Below are 21,485 nucleotides of genomic sequence, written 5' to 3' on the forward strand. Positions count from 1 at the left end.
GTGCGCAAGATGGATGATCAAAACACTGATGAGAGACCAGGAGACATGACAACAGCAAATCTCTGAACAGGTAAAATGGAGGATCAAGAAAAAAAAAAAAGGTTTCTTGCCAACGTTGTAATTCTAAATTAAATGTCGAATCACAATTTCAATCCCGAATCCAAATGACGAAGGCTGGCATGGAAATACCACCATTTCCTCCTCCAAAACACTTCCAGAGCAAGCACGTGTAAAACTGTCAATGTATTTTCCTTTGTAAGAACAATACTACATCCCATAAATCTCTTTAAACTCCTGCAAGCAGCATCAATCAGATTCGAAATCTATCCTTTTCTCAACTGATTTGCCATATTTTGTCTCTCCTCAATATTTCTCTTTTGTATATCTGAAGCGAAACATAGGTGGATGTGTCTATGCGGTAAATGACAAATTCATCAATGATGTGAGAGAGAGAGTATTTTGAGGACCAAGAGAAGACCTAACTTGAGGGACTGAAGATGTTGGGGGGGGGGGGGAAATGACGGTGTTAGTATGTTGACCTTGATGGAGATTACATTGAAAACTACAACGGAACTTGGTAGAGCACATATCTCCACCAGGCTGAACAGCTTACATTTTGTATCCCACTGATAGGCTGGATCTGTTGACCTGAACCAAAATCTAATCGGCCAGTCATCCATCAACAACTTTTGGAGATGTCACGCTACGGTATATATCGTTTTTGGTACCATTTCTCAATGGTGAAGAATCACTTTAAGAATAAATAAAAAAAATTCGGATCCGAATCCGGATCTTCACCAAAATCGAATTAATTCATCCTTGTCACACACCCAACCATTCGAACAAGTTTCGTCTGAATCCATCCACAATGTTGTGAGATATCCTGCTCAGACAAACAAGCAAACCGACAGACATAGATAGACAGAGAGACAGAGGTGAAAACAGAACATTTGTCCATCTTCAGTGGTAGAGGGAAATATCAACTAGAATCACAGACGTTTGACTCCTGTAAAATTAAAAGGAAGACAATGAACCAATCGGTGTACTTACAGTGCCTTCAGAAAGTATTCACACCCCTTGATTTTTGTCACATTTTGTCAGATAGACAGAGGTGAAAACAGAATATCCGTCCATCTTCAATGGTAGATGGAAATATCAACTAGAATCACAGACGTTTGACCCCTGTAAAATTAAAAGGAAGACAATGAACCAATCGGTGTACTTACAGTGCCTTCAGAAAGTATTCACACCCCTTGATTTTTGTCACATTTTGTCAGATAGACAGAGGTGAAAACAGAACATCCGTCCATCTTCAATGGTAGATGGAAATATCAACTAGAATCACAGATGTTTGACCCCTGTAAAATTAAAAGGAAGACAACGAACCAATCAGTGTACTTACAGTGCCTTCAGAAAGTATTCACACCCCTTGACTTTTGTCACATTTTGTTATGTTAAAGCATGAATTTAAAATGGATTAAACTTTTTAAAAATTTTGGCACCGATCCACACAAAATACCCCAAAATGACAAAGTGAAAACATGTTTTCAGAAATTTTTACAAATTAAATAAAAATGAAAAGCTGAAATATTTTGCATCAATAATTAAGTATTGAACCCCTTTGCTTTGACACTCCAAATTGAGCTCAGGTACATCCAATTTCCTTTGATCATCCTTGAGATGTCTCTACAACTTGATTGGAGTCCAGCTGTGGCCAATTCAATTGATTGGACATGATTTATAAAGAAACACACTTTTCTATACAAGGTCCCACAGTTGACAGTGCACATCAGAGCAGAAATTCGACTATGAAGTCCAAGGAACTGTCCGTAGAACTCAGAGATGGAATTGTGAGGAGGTATAGATCTGAGGAAGGGTATAAAATGATTTATAAAGTGTTGAAAGTTCCCAAGAGCACAGTGAGCTCCATCATTAGGAAATGGAAAGAATATGGATCTTTCCAGACTCTTCTAAGAGCTGGCTGTCTGACGAAACTGAGTGACCAGGCAAGAAGGATCTGGACAGGGACATGACCAAGAACCCAATGAACACTCTGACAGAACTACAGGGTTCCTTGGCTGAGATGGGAGAACGTGCTGGAAGGACAACAGTGTCTGTAGCATTTCACAAATCTAGGCTTTATGGGAGAGTAGCCAGACAGGAGTCGCCCTTGAGAAAAAGGCACATGATAGCATGCCTGGAGTTTGCAAAAAGGCACGTGAAAGATGAGGCAAAAGATTCTGTGGTCTGATGAGAAGAAAATTGAACTCTTTGGCTTGAATACAAAGCACTACGTCTGGTAGAAGCCGAGCACAGCTCATCACCCATCTAACAGCATCTCTACCATGAAGCATGGTGGTGGCAGCATCAGGCTATGGGGATCCTTTTCAGCAGCAGTGACTGGGAGACTCATAAGGGTAGAGGGAACAATGAATGGAGCCAAATACAGGAAAATCCTTGAGGAGAACCTGCTTCAGAGTTCCACAGACCTTAGACTGTGGCGAAGATTTACATTCAAACAGGACAATGACCCCAAGCATGTAGCCAAAGCAACACTGGAATGGTTTCAGACCAAGAACGTGAAAGTCCTTGAGTGGCCCAGCCAAAGCCCGGACTTGAATCCCATTGAGAATCTGTGAAAAAAAACTTCAAGATTTCTGTTCACCGATGCTCCCCATCCAACTTGACAGAGCTTGAGCAAATCTGCAGGGAAGAATGGGAAAAACTCCCCAAATCCAAATGTACAAAGCTGATACAGACATACCCAAGAAGACTCGAAGCTGTAATCGCTGCTAAAGGCGCTTCTACAAAGTATTGTCTTGGGGGATTGAATACCTATGTAAATTAGATATTTGTTTACGTCATTTTCAATTAATTTGTAAAAATTTCGAAAATCGTGTTTTCACTTCGTCATTATGGGGTATTTTGCGTGGATAGGTGACAAAATATTGAAATGTAATTAATTTTAAATTCAGGCTGTAACAACAAAATGTGACAAAAGTCAAAGGGTGTGAATACTTTCTGAAGGCACTGTACGTAACCAACTTCAGTCTGAAAGCATCATACAAAGATATTTTTGTGTGAAGTATTGTCTGGATCAGTTTAAATAAGACTCATGAGGCCAAGCCCCTAATTTTGACCAATTTTGGCTTTTGACAAACTGAAATTTGAAGGGAGAAACCAGACTAATGTCTCCCTGCTCTAGTCTATAGGGACTGTGTCAAGTATTATTTTTGTTTGTCAAGTCCTGTCTAGATTGGTTGAAATACAAATACTTAGCATGCCAGAAACCTTAATTTTTCACATTGGATTTTGATATTTGACACCCAGTAGAATTGTCTGTCCACTTAAGTCTGTAGAGACTGTTGAGATATAATTTTAAAAAAACTTATTGTCTGGATTGTTTGAAACACAGAGGCACGACAGGCCAAAAACCATAATTTTGTGAGTGATTTTGACCTTTGAATAATCTCAACAAGGAGGCTAATCTGAAATGTTTCTAAGCCACCATAAAGTGGCTGTTTGAAAGCACCTTCTTTACAAATTTAGTCTCCATCGACTGAAATACAGTACAAGGGGAATGGCAAACTGTGAAATGCTTGAGTTTGTGTTTTTCACCTTTGACCCCTTAAAAATTGGAACAGAGGCGGAAATAAAATAAAAATTTAAATGTTAAAAGAGGTCTAGGTATTGATACCTCGATTCCAAATTTGGAGGGTTGGGTCAAACATGAAGGAATCATGTGCGATTGCAATTGTTTGAAAGAAAGACAAAGAATGAAAGACGAAAGACAACACATCTATCCTTCCTGTAGCAGGGGAGACGCAATTATAATATTCATACACAAATGAATATAATTTCCCTCTTCATACTCGAATCTTACTTCCCGACCCTCTTTTCATCCTTCAATTCCAGTCGTACGCGATCACCTGCACCAATCATGCAAACGAAACTAAAGCATTCAACACCTGCACAATTATTGAGGATATATATATATATATATATATATATATATATATATATATATATATATATATATATATATATATATATATATATATATATATATTTCAGATCAGACGTTTGAACAAAAAGGTACTTCCTTCAAGCAATTTGCTATTTCAAAACAATAGAACAAACACACTCTGACACAAGACATCCCAAAGAAAACCAAAATGGCAAAACCTAAACTGTTCAACTTTAATAACGTTACAAGCACTTTGTGTTACATTCAGATTGTCAAACATAATTCAATGAAATGTCTGATCACTTTCAATACAAATGCAGGCGTTGCTACAAGGGCCATTCACAAGGTTCTCGAGATACTCACGAGAGTCCAAGACATGCCAATGTTTTATAATTCGTCAAATTGGTAAGAAAATATTAATTTTTTTTCCTTACTAATTATATACAATTGAAAAATAAAAATACATTGGTGTGTCTTGGACACACCATTTATATAACTTATTGAACACCCATCAGCTATAAAATATACAATGAATTCAACCAGTCATTTTTTTATCATCTGCAATTAAACACAGACTAAATTATGCAAAAATAATTATTTCATCAATTTGCATTGGTACAACAAGAAATCATAGTTGACATTTGTCTTGGCATAGTTCATATTAAATGGAAAACACTTGAAGAGCAAATATTTAACCATTTCAATGGTGCCTTAGACTTTAAATTAAACTTCCACAAACACAAATTTCAACTTAGAATTTACAAATACAAAATCGAAATTGAAAAGTTCACAGGGATCACAGTTTAAAAAACGAAAAGAAAAAAAGTACAACATAAGAAAGATGAGGCAATTGTCCGTGTGTCATGCCAATGGTGGTCCCATCCAACAACAAGGGTGGCAATTATAGATGGATGGTCCAGATGAATCGATGATTATTATTATTTTTTTGACGTTGCACCCAATAATTTTGTTGTTCAATGACTCCTAATATTGGATTTGTACTTCGACGAGCAAAACTGATCATTTTCGGCAACCAATACCTGTTAAGTACACATAAGAAACGGAGGGGTGGGGGGGGGGGAACATGATAACAAAATCGAGGTGAGGATGGCGGTAAGGAGAAGAAAGGGAAATATACACAAGGCCTCCTTGTTGCTTATCAAGTTCATCCTTTGGTCATGCACAGTTTCGGTATTTAGGACGGACTCTAATTGAGATGCTCCCCCACTCCCCCACCTCAAGTTGATTGCTGATAAGAAGAAATGCAGAGTTTTGTGAGGATTAAAAAAAAGATATAAAAAAAAGATGAAAAGGCTCTCACAACGATGACAATCCAAGTGATGAAACGTTGTTCATTGCAATTCCGATGCAATCTTCCAAAACCTTAACTGCAATTCTCCACTTCACCTGGTTGCCAGCGCCGAGTTAATCGCTGCATTCGAACGTGATATTTTAGATGTTTCTCAAGAACAGATTTACGACTGAAAGCCTTTCCGCACTCCTTACATTCAAACGGTTTTGCATCAGAATGACAGCTCTGGTGGATTTCTAGGACAGATTTACGGCAAAAACTCTTATCGCAGATGGTACACTTAAAGGGCTTTTCACCGGTGTGACAGCGGGTGTGCGTTTTCAGGCCCGATTTCTGGTGGAAGGCCTTACCACATTCGGCGCACTCAAACGGACGCTCGTCAATATGGAACCTGCGATGTCGCACCAGGCCGGATTTCAGATGAAAAGCCTTGCCACATTCCTCACACTCGAAGGGCCTTTCATTCGTGTGAAATCTTGTGTGTGTCAGCAAGCCTGATTTCTCTGCAAATCCTTTGCCACATTCTGAGCATTCATGAGGTTTGGCAAGTTCGCCTCCTCGGTGAGACTTGAGGTGCTTCAAAAAGTGAGATTTGTGCTTGAACGCCTTTCCACATTTGTCGCACTCATGGGGTCTTTCACCCGTATGGCTCCTGTAATGACCTACCAGGCTGGATTTGTGCATGAAAGACTTCCCACAATCATCGCATGCAAAAGGCTTTTCTCCAGTGTGCGTCCTCAAGTGAATGACAAGGCAGGACTTGTACATGAATGCTTTCCCACACTCGCTGCACTCAAAGGGTCGCTCTCCAGTGTGACTGCGAAAATGTGTCAGCAAACGGGACTTATTTTTATAAACTCTGCCACACGCCTGACATTCGTGACAATTACTGAGTTCCCTCTCCTCCACAAGCACCAAAGCAGTTTGACTTGACCTCTTCTCTGCAGGCTTGCAATAACGATGACAGCTTTGCACCTCTTTGGCAGAAGCTCTTAATCCGTCTTGGTCGAAATCTTTGTTGTTCTCTGCTAAGTCCAACTGAACTTGCAGTTCTGTACACAGACACGCAGATAAAAAGAGGAAACCATTAGATGCGTTTAATCATCATTCTCTCAGACTCTCAATCGACACAAAACAGCAATTGCAGCATTAAACAAGTCTGAAGACGACGATGGTTCACAAGCGGTATTTGATGATGTGGATTGTTTCAGAAGTCAAGGATGAGAATGTGATAATTTTTGACCAAGTTATAAAAATGATCAACATGATGTGGTACGAGTGACAGGTTATTAGCTGCAAAAGGTCGAAAACCCGGTTTCGTTCAACAACTTTCAAAATTTGACCTTTGCATAACCTTTAAAGGTCACAAAACAATGTTGTGGACATTAAAAAAAAGGAAACAGGATACGTGCTATAGCTTATTGGAGTTAGTTCGTCGAAGAAAGTCGAAAACCCGGTTTGATTCCCACAACTTTGAAAATTTGACCTTTGTGAAATTTAAAGGTCAAAGGTCAAGGATTATGACCTTTGGTGCAAAACTTCCTCTGGAACATTCCAGGAACAATATAACGTCATATCGGCTATATGGCATTTCGCACTCCTCGGATTATCCATACTTTGATGAAATCAGCGTAAAAACAAACTTGAAGGGGGCGCGACGGGCAAGGTGTTCGAGATAGAGCAAAATGGTTTCAAGACTTTAGGTGGGGAATGACCTCAAGATTATGCATAAAAAATATTGTCATCCTCGCTCTCAAAGTTTTGGCGGTCGTATGATTTTTATGTCAAAATTCGCAATTTTCTAAGTTCGTGACCTTGTGACCTTGTGACCTTGACCTTGGGACGAAAATGAAAAATTGAGCTCCGTGGGGCTATGCAGATGCCATTGGGCTAACCAAATACCGAAACCCCTGCCAGATTCGACAAACCCCTCGGAGAAGATGTAACTTGAAATCGGCTACCCCCTAAAAACACGTTTTTTGGGCGTGGCTCCGCCTATAATGGGCGCAGCATGCCCATTCTCAGGAAAACACAACTAGATCATGATATAAACCTCCCACCAAAATTTTATCAGGATCGGATCAAAACCCACGGAAGTAGAGTGAATATACTGATTCTGGCTCACTTTTCCCCATGTAAATGAATGGGGGATTTTCAGCAATTCATATTTTTTTCCCTAAAAAGTAAACCCCCTTTTTATCCCAAGGTATATTTATTTGTCTCCCCTTTTCACCTCGGGACACTTTTTTTCAAATAACCAATGCAATAAGATAAAGATTTGTTCAAGTAGTAAAGTAGTAATGTGATTTGTTAAAGGTGATTTGAAAGAAATATCTGAAACATCGAAGCCTCGGGACACTCTTTTTCAAATAACCAATGCATATTGTTTAGCTCACTCATTGAACCTATAAAGATTTGTTCATTCTCAAATTCCTTCAATAGTTTAATTTTCTTTGCACAATAATCCCCATCTAAAATATTTAAAAACAAAACATTAGAATCTTTATATTTTTTAAGATACTCCTTTTGTGCCATTACGAAATGATAAACTTCTCTTAATGCTCTTGTTTGACCACCTCCTGAGCCACAGGTTATTTTTTGTTAAGCCACGCCCACTTCCAAATGAATTGTATAAACCCCGCCCACTTTCCCTTAAGTCCCGCCCACTTTTCCCTCGGCCCCGCCCACTTTCCACGATGTATTTTCATAGCCACGCCCACTTTCCTAGACCCCACCCACTCTTGCTAAGCCCCGCCCACTTTTATCTAAGACCTGCCCACTTTTCTTGAGGTCGTTTCATAAGCCACGCCCACCTTTTCTAAGCCACGCTCACTTTCTCAAAGCCCCACCCACTTTTATGAGGTATTTTTGTAAGCCCCGCCCACTTTTGCTAAGCCCCGCCTATTCTTACATCATTTCCAGTTCATCTCTGACTCACAAAGAAATCACTAGAAAATTCTGGAATGTTATGGTTTTGAAAAATTTCTCAACGAAGGCTTGCCTGGGCTTGCCCAGGGAATTTCCAAAGGAAACCACACCCACCAGTCTTTCCCTATAAAAGCCTCAAGCCCAGGCTCCATTTAAAACATTTTTTTGCTGGCAATGGTGTGCTGTGTGCTTGCCTGGAACTCTCCGACTTGTATGGAACTAAACCTTCAAGTTGATGAGCTGGATTCAAACCTCTTATCTGTTGAGGTAAGATTTTATTTTCCTATTTTCAAACTTTGATTGAAGCATACTCATTTAATAATTAAATCACTTGATTAATACATTATTATTTTCTCTCACAGGAAATTGTATCTGAAATACGAAATGAAAATACTGCTTTTGCTACAACTTGGGGCGAAATTGTTGGCTTGGTTGAAGACCTTATGAGCGACCAAGACCCACAGAACGAGTTCGTCCTTGATGATCCAACCAAAGAGTTATACCTTGGAGACCAGCAAAGTCCTGAAAAAGAGTTTTGCAACAATAGTACTCATTGTGAGTTATCAAGACAATACCCCCTGAACAAGTTATACCTTGATGAGCCAGAATACAAGTTTTACCTTGGAGACTCACAATTTTCAGCCATTTTGAAAAATGGAGTTTTCCTTGATGATCCACAGTTATACTATGTGAGATCTATCACTGAAACCCATAAAAATTGGAAAAATGGAGATTTTCTTGATGATCCACAGTTATACTATGTGAGATCTATCACTGAAACCCATCAAAATTGGAAAAATGGAGATTTCCTTGATGATCCACAGTTATACTATGTGAGATCTATCACTGAAACCCATAAAAATTGGAAAAATGGAGTTTTCCTTGATGATCCACAGTTATACTATGTGAGATCTATCACCGAAACCCACTATATTTCTGGAGTCTTGGATAGATGGTTATATTTTTGGAGACTTGAAATGTGGGTTCTGGCTTGATAACTCACAATGTGATACGTATCTTGGAAACTCAACAGGAATGTGGTTATACCTTGGAGACTTGGAAAGTTGGGTTTATTTTGGAGATTTGAAATGCCACCACTCTTTGGGATCGAAACCTATCAAGAAAGTTCTTACTCCCCCTTTCTACCTTTCTACGTCATCAAACCTGAAAGCCTTAAAAGACAGAATTGGAAGAAGAGAAAAAAAACATTAAAAATATATATCGTTAGTTCTGGGAAGAAAGTGCAGGCTTACTATAAATATATATATATATATATATATATATATATATATATATATATATATATATATATATATATATATATATATATATATATATATATATATATATATATATATATATATATATAGGTGGAAATCTCATTTTGAAAAAGACTGTGTTTGGGGGTTGGGGTTGAGATTTTGAATGTGAGGGTTGGGACACACACACACACACACACACACACACACACACACACACACACACGTTAAGCCTTGACTATTCAGTTGAGGATTCTGTATTTGGGGTTCACAGATCGAAGAACGTCCCCCTTCACACACATTATATACTGTTATACACCTCGGACTTGGCCCTCGAGTGTCCACAACGGTGTATAGTAGGAGGGAGTGAAGGACCAACCCATTGCTCCCATGGGTATTATCTGCTTAGTTTTGTCTTTTGTAATTCCTGTGAATAAAATTGCGGAGACTTTAGATATCCTTTTGGGGGCCCTCGAGGTGCTGAATGAGGAGTCGGAGCCGCTGGGATTTCGGGTTTCTTGGGTCAAAACTAAAATCCAGGCTTTCGGTGACATCTTGGATGCTGCTGTCCTGTCTGTGTCTGTTTGTGGTAAGGATGTTGAGGTCGTGGAGAGATTCACTTACCTTGGCAGTGATATTCATGTCTCTGCTGGCTGCGAGTCAGAGGTTAATAGACGTCTGGGTCGGGCCTGGGGAGTCATGGATTCACTGGATCATGGGGTGTGGCGCTGCCGGTACCTGTGCGGGAGGACGAAAGTCCGAGTCTTCAGGTCCTTGGTACTTCCAGTCTTGCTCTATGGATGCGAGACTTGGACTCTGACCAGGGATCTGAGACGGAGACTTAATTCCTTTGGTACCAGGTCTCTTCGGAGAATCCTTGGCTATCGCTGGTCGGATTTTGTGTCCAACGAGCGGTTGCTGAGAGCGACTCGGATGAGATTTGTTACCTGCATAGTCCGTGAGCGTCAGCTGCGGCTGTATGGACATGTGGCTCGTTTTCTTGATGCTGATCCTACTCATCAGATTCTCTCAGCGAGGGAGTCTCATGAGTGGAGGAGGCCAGTGGGCCGATCACGTGCCTCGTGGTTGCAGCAGGTTGACCATCATCTCAAGGAGATGGGGATGGGCTTGGCATCTGCCTGGGGGATGGCCAGATGGAGGCCCCTGGAGTACCGGCGGAAAGTAGACGCAGTGACGCGCTGTTCTGGCACATGCTCCCATACCTGACCTGACCTGAATAAAATGAACCTAAAATCTCTTCCCCTTATAAATCATATATCTTATAAGTCCAAGGAACCGTATCTATTACATAAGCAATTTTAAAAAGTTCGTTCGTCCATCGTTTAATATAAACTTTTTCAAAATGAGATTTCCGCCTATATGTTCTTACGATATCACCAACTTTGAACTGAGGTTTTCTGATATTAATCTCTTTTTTATATTTTAATTTTGTAAATGTTTCTGATGGTTTCATATTCGTTGACGTGTGAATCGTGTCATTATACTTATCCACAATATCCTGAATAAAAGATGAACATTGTTGTGAACCGAGTTCTGTGAATTTTTTATATAGTCTCTCTTTTAAGGAACGTTTAAAACGTTTAACAACAACGGCCTTCTCTTCATTAAAGGTACTGTATAATGTAATACTGTTGTTTTTTAGAAAATTCATAAACGTCTTGTTATAAAACTCTCGACCCTCATCAGTCCACAATTTTTTAGGTTTTCTCTTACTTTTATTAAATATCTGTTGAAAGGCTGACATAAGAGTATTACCTGTTTTGTTTTTTAAAGGGACAACCAATGCGTATCCACTCCTCAAATCAATAACGGTTAAAGCATACTTGTACCCCTTATCATTATTGAGTTCAATAAAATCAGCGGACCAGATATAATCAACTTCCTTGGAATAAACCTTCCTTCTCTGAAACTTTGTGAATATTGGTTTATGTAATTCATCAGCTAATTGCTCTTCAGTCTTAATGACATCATTAGAGCCTATAAGTTTTTTGAATTTCCAAGTCCAAGTTTCAATTTAGCACTGATCATCTTCTTCACGATGAACCGATCAACTTTTTCTCTCAAGGTTGGATTTTGTATCAGAGACAAATTACACAACATTTCTCTATCGGCTTCATGCTTTTCTTCCAAAGTTGTGGTTTTCCCATAATCAATATCGTGTCTCATGCACACTTCATCAACTCTATTGATGGGTTTACTCCATGATTTAGGATTGTCTGCCTCATCTAATCTTTTATCCAAGTTTGTGCCTGGACCACAGAAAGAATACCCTGGTAGATGTAACTCCCCTGGTATTCCAGTAGTTGTAAATTTACTTCCTGATAAAAACTTTTGTATACCTCCTCCGAGTTTGTGTTTGGAGATAAATTGATTTTTTTTTTGAACCACACACCGAACATATACCTTTTTGTATAACCCTGTTATTTTTACTTTTAATATATGAAATCTTTTTAGTATTAGTTTTCTTTTTACATTTGAGAAAATAACTCATTGATTTATGAGAAAAATTCCTGCAGAGTGCAAAAACCTTTTTAGTTTCCAACATGCACATTTGAATCTTAATTTTTAAAACATAAAGAATCCTTAGAAATGCCTTCACTCTCTCCTCCATTTATTTAAGAAAAAAAATGAAAAACTTGAATTAAAATGAATATCTTGCCGATGTCAATAGTCTTGTCAAAAATATTGCAAATGGACTTGTCAATTCTTCGTTTTCCTCCTCGGTGGGTTGAGTTATTTTCTGTAATACCCCCAATCTTTTTTCAATCTCACTGGTTTCCATATTTTGATATTTATTTCGTCTCGCTCTTTCCTCCCTCTCCTCCCTCTCCTCTCTCTTCTCCCTCTCCTCCTTCTCTCTTTCCTCCTTCTCTTTCTTCTCCCTCTCCTCCTTTTCCTCCTCTTCCCTCTCTTCTTCAACTCCTTCCTCATCCCTTACTATCCTTGAATCACTTACACCCCATAGAATATCATACATATATTCATCAGGATTTCTTGTTATTCCTGTATCCAAAATATTTTTTTTTACAACAGGAAACCAATAAAATTTCTTTTGAATTTCTAAAAGAGCCTTACCTTTTCTTTACTTTATAATTTTTTCATTATTTAACATTCTAATTAAATCTAAAGTTGTCGGTTTATCAACATCAGCATAATGCCAATCTTTTATTGAAAATACCTCATTCTTATGTTGTAGAACATATTTATTAAAATACCAAATACCCTTTTCTTGAAGGTATGCTTGGACACAGAAATGATAATTTTCTTGAAGCCTTCTTGCTGTCTTTTATGTATTAGAAATATATGTTAGAATAATATTATGGCACGAAACACCTCCCCATCTTCCCATAGTTAAATCATTTTGTATTTCCTTACTTATTATATATTATCCTGTTTTTTTCTGTTTTCATGATATAAACAAGGGCAAAACCATTATTATATTAACCTTTATTAAATTCTTTTATTTGTTGTTTACTAATCGTGGCTCCACAAAACTCATTCTCGATACCAAGAGGATAAATTCTTCCTTACGAGACTGATTGAATTGTTCCAGGTCTTCTAGGTCAATTTTAAATGACCAATTATACCCTAAATCATTCATACCATACCCCCATTGTTTTATTCTCATACAAACGATACGCCCTTCTTTATAAAAATTTATTTTAATTCGAACTGTGAATTCTGTATGACCTGGAGATAAAACCAACACTTCTGTATCTTTGGAATACACGGCCGTTTTATTTAAGGATATATATTGTGATAAATCGCTTAATCTCACCAAGTCATTTGCGTCAGTCGGGCTTGGATAATTTTTTTTAATTTATAAGCATTTTCATGTTAATATTTTTGGTTATATTATATTTATGTCGTTCAGCCTGTGCCTTTGTGTAATAATTTGATAAATCAATATCCAGTTCTTGGGATACACCAAAGATAGAACCATCTTTACCAACATAAGTCATTCATATTAGATTAAAAATAATGTCATAATTTTTTTTATTTTTATTGAGTTGAAATAACACATATAGACATAATTGACCACAACATTTGGAATTTAATTCTTGGACTAAATGTTTGATAAACACCATTCTGTAAGAATTTTATGACTTCAACAGGTGGTGGAAGACCAAAACGATCAAAATAATATTTGTCTTGACTATTAAAAATACAAACCCAATGAGAACCGTTCCCATTATTATCTTCGAAGTTCATAATAATATTCTTTCTATGTTTAAGCACATTTGTTAATTAATCTCTCATACAAATAACCACATTATGAATTTTTAATTTCTTACAATATTTGACAAGTTGTAAATTTGATGTTGTATTCTTTCCAAATTCTTTATACCACTCATCAATGCTCATTTATTTATTAGAAAGATATAATCCATTACCTCTTTTAGTTAATTTTACACTTCCTTGTGCGATAGAAGAAAGCATATCTCCAACTAACAATCTCGTTTTATCAGGCAGACCTTCAAGTTTTTCAGCAAAATCTACAATTACACCATTTCCACTAATTTGTTTCTCCAACTCTTTGTTATGTCTTTCCAATTCTTTTTGAGCCTGGAGTTGAGCATTCCTCTCGTTGGCAGTTTTCACCACTGTTGAAATACCACCAGTCAATGCTCCAACCGCACTTAAACCAGCAAATAAAGGAATTAGAAATGGGAGAAATCCTCCACTCGTCTCTCTTATTGAATATTTTTTCAACATTGGTTTTGTCATTTTAATTTTAAGTGAGCCAGTATCATTCAAGATTTTAACCTGTTCTCTTGTGAGCAAAACATCAATTCTTACTGCTCCTTTTCTCTGAATTGTATTAACGTTAATCGTACAAGGCTTTTGATTTTGAACACAAGATGATAGTTTATGAAGATTGATTTGATTAACATATACCCCAGTTGGTACTTTGCTACTCATTTATTTTACAAAAAATTATGTGAGACTAATCATAACAACATTATCTGTATTAATCTGCAATTCTGTTTCTTCCAAAAGCAAACAATATGTATCAACTTCTTCACTCTCTCCTCTTTCAATGTATAGGGAAGTATCCACTCGATTAGACTTTATAGTTTCCTTTTGAGTGCTCAGGTCAAACGCACAGATTGTATACAAATTTTTAAATGCTGTCATATCCAAAATAGGCTCTTTATTTCCATTACTTTCACACACCTTTTGGTAAGACCTGTATGCTTCAGCAAAATCATTTTTTCCCAATTAATTTCCAATCTATCTCGTGGATAAAATGTTCCATCTCGAGAAACGCGAAGTTGTTTCACCTCAGCATTATCACTCAATGCATTATTTTTATCAGTCGCAGTATCACCATCTGGCTTTTTAAAAATGATCTACAGATATCGTGGCTTTCCTTCCAGAACACCCAAATTCCACGTGCAAGTGGTTTGGTTAGGTTTAACGTGTTGACATCTTCTTTTGAGGTATGATACACTGATTGGTTTCTTTGAGTTAAGTCTTCTATTCAACATCTCTTCTGTTTTAAGATTCGGAGTATATTCACTCATATAACAACTCATTTCATCAATTACAAATTTATTCTGCTCACCAAAAATCAATCTATTTTCATTATCATTCCTTTGGAGTTGAAATCTAATTTTGAGACCATACAGAACTTTATCATGATCACAAAATCCAAATATACCTTTAAGAGGAACTGCCACAGTAAAACTATTAACTGCTTTTGCATCATCATTATACGCTCCTTTCCTTTGAGTATATCCAAGGTCTGTGGTTGTTCCCGTTGACATATCAGGAATAAAACCTTCGACAGACCCTTTTCCCATTCTATCACTGAATGTATAGAGTGTAAATTTCATCATTTCAGATACAGCAGAGACATAATCAACCGCTTCAACTTCTTGTGTTCCAATGTACAAACGCACACTATCAAACATTTTCCAGAAGAAATCATTTACGAGTGTAGCGTTTGTGTTATTCCCAGCCTTAGTGAATTTAAATTTACACAACAAGAAACTTTTTCATAGATTCAAATAGGTTTGTTGATTATTTATTTCAAAACTTTTTGTACCATTTGCATTCCAGTCTGTTCCAGTGATTGCATTTACCTTGAAGTAATCTTCTTTTTTAGTGGAGTTTGAGATAATAATAGTATCATCCAAATCATAGATACTATCAATTGCTTCCATACTTGTATTTATTTAGGAAAAAAAAGATGTTAAAACTTTTGAAACCCTGATCCAAGTATTCGAATTATTTTCTGTCGTTCTTGGGGGGACAACTGAGTTTTGCCTTTCTTAATATCTTTAATTGCTTGTAATTTATGAGATTCCTTCTCGGCATCTTTAATGCTCTTTACAGCACCTGCTACATTTCCCACAGCAGAAGCAGTTGAACCAATTAGGTCTTTATGTTTAAGAATAGTTGAACCGATACCCATTAGAGTATCAATTATCCCATCTCCTCTAAATTGATGTCAACACGCCTTTGTCTCTTAGGTTTATAGTATCCTCTACCAAGATACATACCTTCACCCTTGTAGTATGGGGAAACGAACATCCCTTCCCCTGTAATTATTTTAAATTTTCCCAACTCGTGTTTCCTCACAATAACCATCGTATTTATTTATTGGAAAACTTCACGTAGGTGAATTCTGATGGATACAACTTCCCCATTAAAAGAAATCATACAATTATGTTGGTCGGTTATCCTAAAATTTACTCTGTGAATGTTTTTTCCTGACACAGGGAGATAAACCAAATTTTTGGGTTCCATATTGAATTTATAACCAATTGGGGTTGAGTATGCATTGAATGAAAATATTGTATTTGTTTTTATTCCATGATTATAAGCACCATCAATCAAATCACAGTGAATTAATACCAACTTTATTCCTGAGGATATTTGAATGACATTATCACTGTAAAACGTCCCATTAGTTTCAATCTTTTTTGAGGAGAAACCCAATAACTCTCTAAATGAATTATCAATTGTGAAATCAACCCTGTAGTTATTTTTAACTTTAATCGTTGATTTTGAAGTATGTTTTTGAATGTCTACAACAATATTTTTTGGTTCATCACCCTGTTCTTTCATAAGACGAGCAATTTCGGAAGATATTTGAGAAATCTCATATGCTCCGGGTGAGACTGTTATCGTTTTGTATCCACTTCCGGGATTATAACTAAACTTGTCATTTTTATCAGTTATATTAAATAAGGTATTATAAGTTTCCATGGACAATAAAGATGCCTCATATTCTTTTGTTGTGTTAAGTTGTAGTGGGTATGGGAATGAAGATGTGTGGTCGCTTGTTGTTTAATTAAAACTCAGGATTGTGCTTCTCATCTTATTTAATACGAGATAAAATGTCTTTATAATGACATTTATTAATTATTATCTTACCAAAACGAAGTTTTTGCAAGATATGTTAGTCAGCTTGTATGTTTTTTTTGTCTGTAATCACATATAAAAAATTCTGCAGAGCACAGTTATCATTGTAAATTTTTGTAACTTCGCAAATCAGAGGCCTATAGAGGTCCCTTTCAGTGCATAAAATTTTCAAGGTCAAGGTCAAAGGTCAAGGTCACTTTGTCGCAAATCAGGGGAGTCGACGAAACCCTTATTTTTTTAGTAATTTTGATCGGATCGTCTTCAAACTTCATGGGAATATAGTTCATGGTCTGGCACTCAGCTGAATAATTTTTGGTGGCGATTGGCCTTGACCTTCATATGTTTTTTTTTTTTGTCTGTAATCACGTATAAATCACTCTGCAGAGCACAGTTATCATTGGAAATTTTTGTAACTTCGCATATCAGAGGCCTATAGAGGTCCCTTTCAGCGCATAAAATTTTGAAGGTCAAGGTCAAAGGTCAAGGTCCCTTTGTCGCAAATCAGGGGAGTCGACGAAACCCTTATTTTTTGAGTAATTTTGATCGGATCGTCTTCAAACTTCATGGGAATATAGTTCATGGTTTGGTGCTCAGCTCATTAATTTTGGTGGCGATTGGCCTTGACCTTCATGGTTAGCGCCTAAGGTCAAACATATTTGACCCCAAGGTCAAATTTTCAAGTTTTAGGAACCATATCGTGTAGTACCTCAAATTGAACACCTCGATGAGTGCTTTCTAGATATGTCAAGCTTGAGATATTATGACATCATTTGGTGACGTTATGAGGCAAACGCATATTTTTCATGGTTACTCTGTAGAACGATTCTCATCGGAATCTCTCGTAGGCAGATATTCCTCAAGGAGTCGCTCCTGGTGGATAGCAGCTCTGTTCACCTCAGTGTGACCTTAAAGAAGTCACACGTGGTCACCTTTTGGCAAGATACGGGTCACCCTGCGGGTGACATTGGTTTATTTTCATGTTCATCAACTGGTCTAAAATGGCTGATGCTTCATTAAAACAATTGTTATTTCCCGCCTTCTTACTACCTAACAACAATAACAGTCTATTAACTAATTGCGATGGGTCATTTGGAAGAAAACTAATACCTAAACCGAGGATACTGAAAGCATGAATAATATGTTTCTCCTTCTCATTTTTCCTACTTTTACCAGAAATACTAACCCTATAATTAAGAGTGTTCAGCAGATCAATATATTCCCTATCATCATTATTTTTCATATCCAATGGTTTATCAATATACTTTGATTCATCCCTCACAGTTGAACCTTGTCTTCCGTCTTTTGTGAGAAGAAACATTAATCTCGGAGTTGTTTAACAGGGGGTTGAGCAGAACCCAAGAACTTTAATTCATCATTAAATATCAATACCTTTTCAAATACAGATGGTCTTATCTTTTCTTTCTAAAACTTCATCCAAAAGGTTTTTGTTTTTTGATACTTTTTCTTGTTTCATTGCTTTTTCTAGTTTTGAATATATTACCAGAAGGAGAGGAGAAACTTTTGTTAGAGATACTTTAATTGATGTTCTACCAGGTATACTAAAAGCCCTTCCACTGAAGGAAATTGAAGAACTCATCATATCCACCATAATTGTTTTTATCCAATAGTTGTTATATTTATCTTTGTTCAAATTTACATCCTTGACATATTTCTCAGTATATTTTACAAATGAAGAGGTTGATTGAAACTTGTCTTTTGTGTCTTGAAACATTGTATTTATTAAGTGAAAAAAGTTGGAGGATAAAATGGTTTTAAGCACAGATTCACCTAAAATTAAACGAAATTTTCATCAAGAAAATTTTAGTTTTATTATTGAAATATGGTGAATACAACGTACTGCGATGTTTGTAATCACGAATATAAACATCATAAAAAACACCTTCGAACCAACAAACACACATTTTATCTATTTCATCAAATATCTCCTCTTGAGTTGGAAAGAAAACATTGTGATATCTGCTCAAAGGATGTTTTGAAGAGTAGTTATAATTGACATCGTCAATCACAAAAACACAAGAAAAATTAGTTTCAAGTAAAGGGAGACTATTATATTGAAAACACTGATGGGGCATTTAAAGGGCATATAAAAATAAGGATTTTTCAATTTGGAGAACCCGGTCCATCATCAATAGCTGAATCAATTGAAATAGTGAAACCTGATGTTGAAAAAGTTATTAAAAAGACATTAAAAGAAATGAAAACTTTAAAGTTTTATATGGGAGTGAAAATGAATATGAAAAGACAAGATGAAGAACAAACTCCTTATATGAGAACAGATCTTCATTTTATAACATCATTTCAAGATTTTTTGAATAGTGGGGTTAATGAAGAACTATCAAGACAAGAGGAGGATGTTGATAATACAGTGGTAGGAAGTGGATTTCATATTAAAAAAAATCATCTTTTTAGATATACACATTCTAAAATCAAACCCTCTTAAAGCTTCTTCTTTATTGAATTACCAAAAGAAATAAAACTAAAGAAGGCAGTTATTAATATTAAGAACAATGATAATAAATGTTTTCTCTGGTCTGTTCTTTCTCACATCCACCAAATTGTTATTCAGAAGAGTAAAACAATATATGAAATATGAGAATACCTTGGACATTAAAGATTTTAAATTCCCAATGCCACTAACAGATATTCCTAAACTTGAGAAAAAGAATAATCTTTCTATTAATGTATATGGATTAACGGATACAAACAAAGTTCAAATATTAAAAATTTCCAACAACTATAAAAATGAAGAAACACACATTGATCTTTTATATTTTAGTGTTGGAAAGAATTCACATGATACATACATCAATAATTTATCAAGATTAATCTCTTCTCAGGTATTCAGAACAGCAAACAAAATATATCCTTGTAAGCGATGTCTTAATTCATTTCATACAAAAGAACGATTAGAACAATATTCAAAATATTGTAGTAATCATAAATCAGCTGTAATTACAATGCTGAAACCTGGTGAAAAGATTTCTTTTGAAGATTATAATAAATCTATCATGCACCCATTTGTGATATATGCTGATTTTGAATATATCCTAAAAAAGATAAGTACTGCTTCTCCTAATCCAAAATAATCATATACAAATAAATATCAAAAACATATTCCTTGTGGTTTCTGTTATTATATCAAATCATCTGTTGGAGAAAAGTATAATAAACTTGAACATTATAGTGGAAAAAAAAGCTTCACAAGAGTTTGTAAAACGATTAGAAAAGGATTGTATAAGACTAACTAAATTAATGAAAGAAACAAATGAACCGATGAAATTAACTGAAGAAGAAAAATTAGAATTTAGAAAGAACAATATCTGTCATATTTGTGAGGGGGAAATTGAGGAGTCTAAAGTTAGGGATCATTGTCATCTTACTGGTAAATATAGAGGTCCTGCTCATTCCCGTTGTAATCTTAATTATAAATTTCCTTCTTTTATTCCAGTCTTTCTTCACAACAGCGCCAACTATGATACACATCTATTTATAAATGAACTTTCAAAAACACCAGGGAATATTTCTGCCATAACAAACACAAGTCAAAAGTATATTTTTTCAATTTACAAAAATGATATTCACAAAACCTTTAACTCGTATTAGGTTTCTAGATTCTTACAAGTTTATGGGAACACCACTGGCCTACCCAGCATCAAATCTAAGCTCCATGGGGTCTTTTCTAAATCTTAATTCATTCTTTCCAAAAGAGGAAATTCTAACTAAAGAGGAAATTCAGATTAAAGAGAGAATTCAAAGTAAAGAGGAAATTCTAATTTATGAGGAAATTAATGAAGAAATTCTAACTGAAGATGAAATTCTATTTATAAAGAAAATTCAAACAATGAATGAAATTCTAACTAAAGAGGAAATTATGATTAAAGAGGGAATTCTAACGAGAGAGGAAATTCAAACAAGGAATGAAATTCAAAGTAAAGAGAAAATTCTTACAAGTAAGGGAATTTATCCTTATGATTATATGGATTCATTTATGAGATTTAAAGAAACACAACTTCCTTCAAAAGAGAGTTTCTATAATAACCTTTATGAAGAAGAGATAAGTGATAAGGAATATAAACACACAAAATAAATATGGAAAATATTTAAGATAAAGAACCTTGGAGAATATCATGATTTGTATCTAAAAACAGATGTTTTATTGTTAGCTGATGTGTTTGAAGCTTTTAGATCACTCTGTCATAATAAAAATTGTTATGGATTAGATCCTGCCCACTATTTCACAGCTCCTGGTTTAGCTTGGAGTGCAATGTTGAAAATGACAAAACAAGATATAGATTTAATCAGTGATGTAGATATGCTTTTGATGATTGAGAAGTCTAAGAGAGGTGGAATATCACAAGTATGTTCAAAAAGATATGCTAAAGCAAATAATAAATATCTTCCAAATTATGATAGTGAAAAAGATAGTAATTATTTGATGTATTTTGATGCTAATAATTTGTATGGATGGGCAATGTCTCAATCTCTGCCTTATGATAAATTAGAGTGGGTAGAAGAAAAGGATTATGAAAAGGCTTTGATGAATATTGTTATTTCTTCTCAAGAGGAATTGAATGAGGAAGAAGAAGGTTATTATTTTGAAGTT

General features: G+C 35.9%; 1 protein-coding gene across 2 annotated transcripts in view; it reads right to left on the minus strand.

Annotated features, from left to right (window-relative positions):
• Nucleotides 1-4,152: 4,152 nt before the first annotated feature.
• Nucleotides 4,153-21,485, minus strand: part of LOC147013785 (uncharacterized) — a 48,383-nt gene continuing 31,050 nt past the window's right edge. For both annotated transcript variants that reach the window (XM_085851009.1, XM_085851008.1), the window contains one exon: nucleotides 4,153-6,331. In XM_085851009.1, the coding sequence (XP_085707135.1) occupies nucleotides 5,352-6,331 (980 nt within the window). In that variant the 3' untranslated portion in view covers nucleotides 4,153-5,351. The remainder of the gene's footprint in view (nucleotides 6,332-21,485) is intronic.

The sequence above is a fragment of the Eptatretus burgeri genome, chromosome 13, assembly GCF_056783735.1.
Source record: "Eptatretus burgeri isolate ZD-2024b chromosome 13, Ebu_testis_v1, whole genome shotgun sequence".
NCBI lineage: Eukaryota > Metazoa > Chordata > Myxini > Myxiniformes > Myxinidae > Eptatretus > Eptatretus burgeri.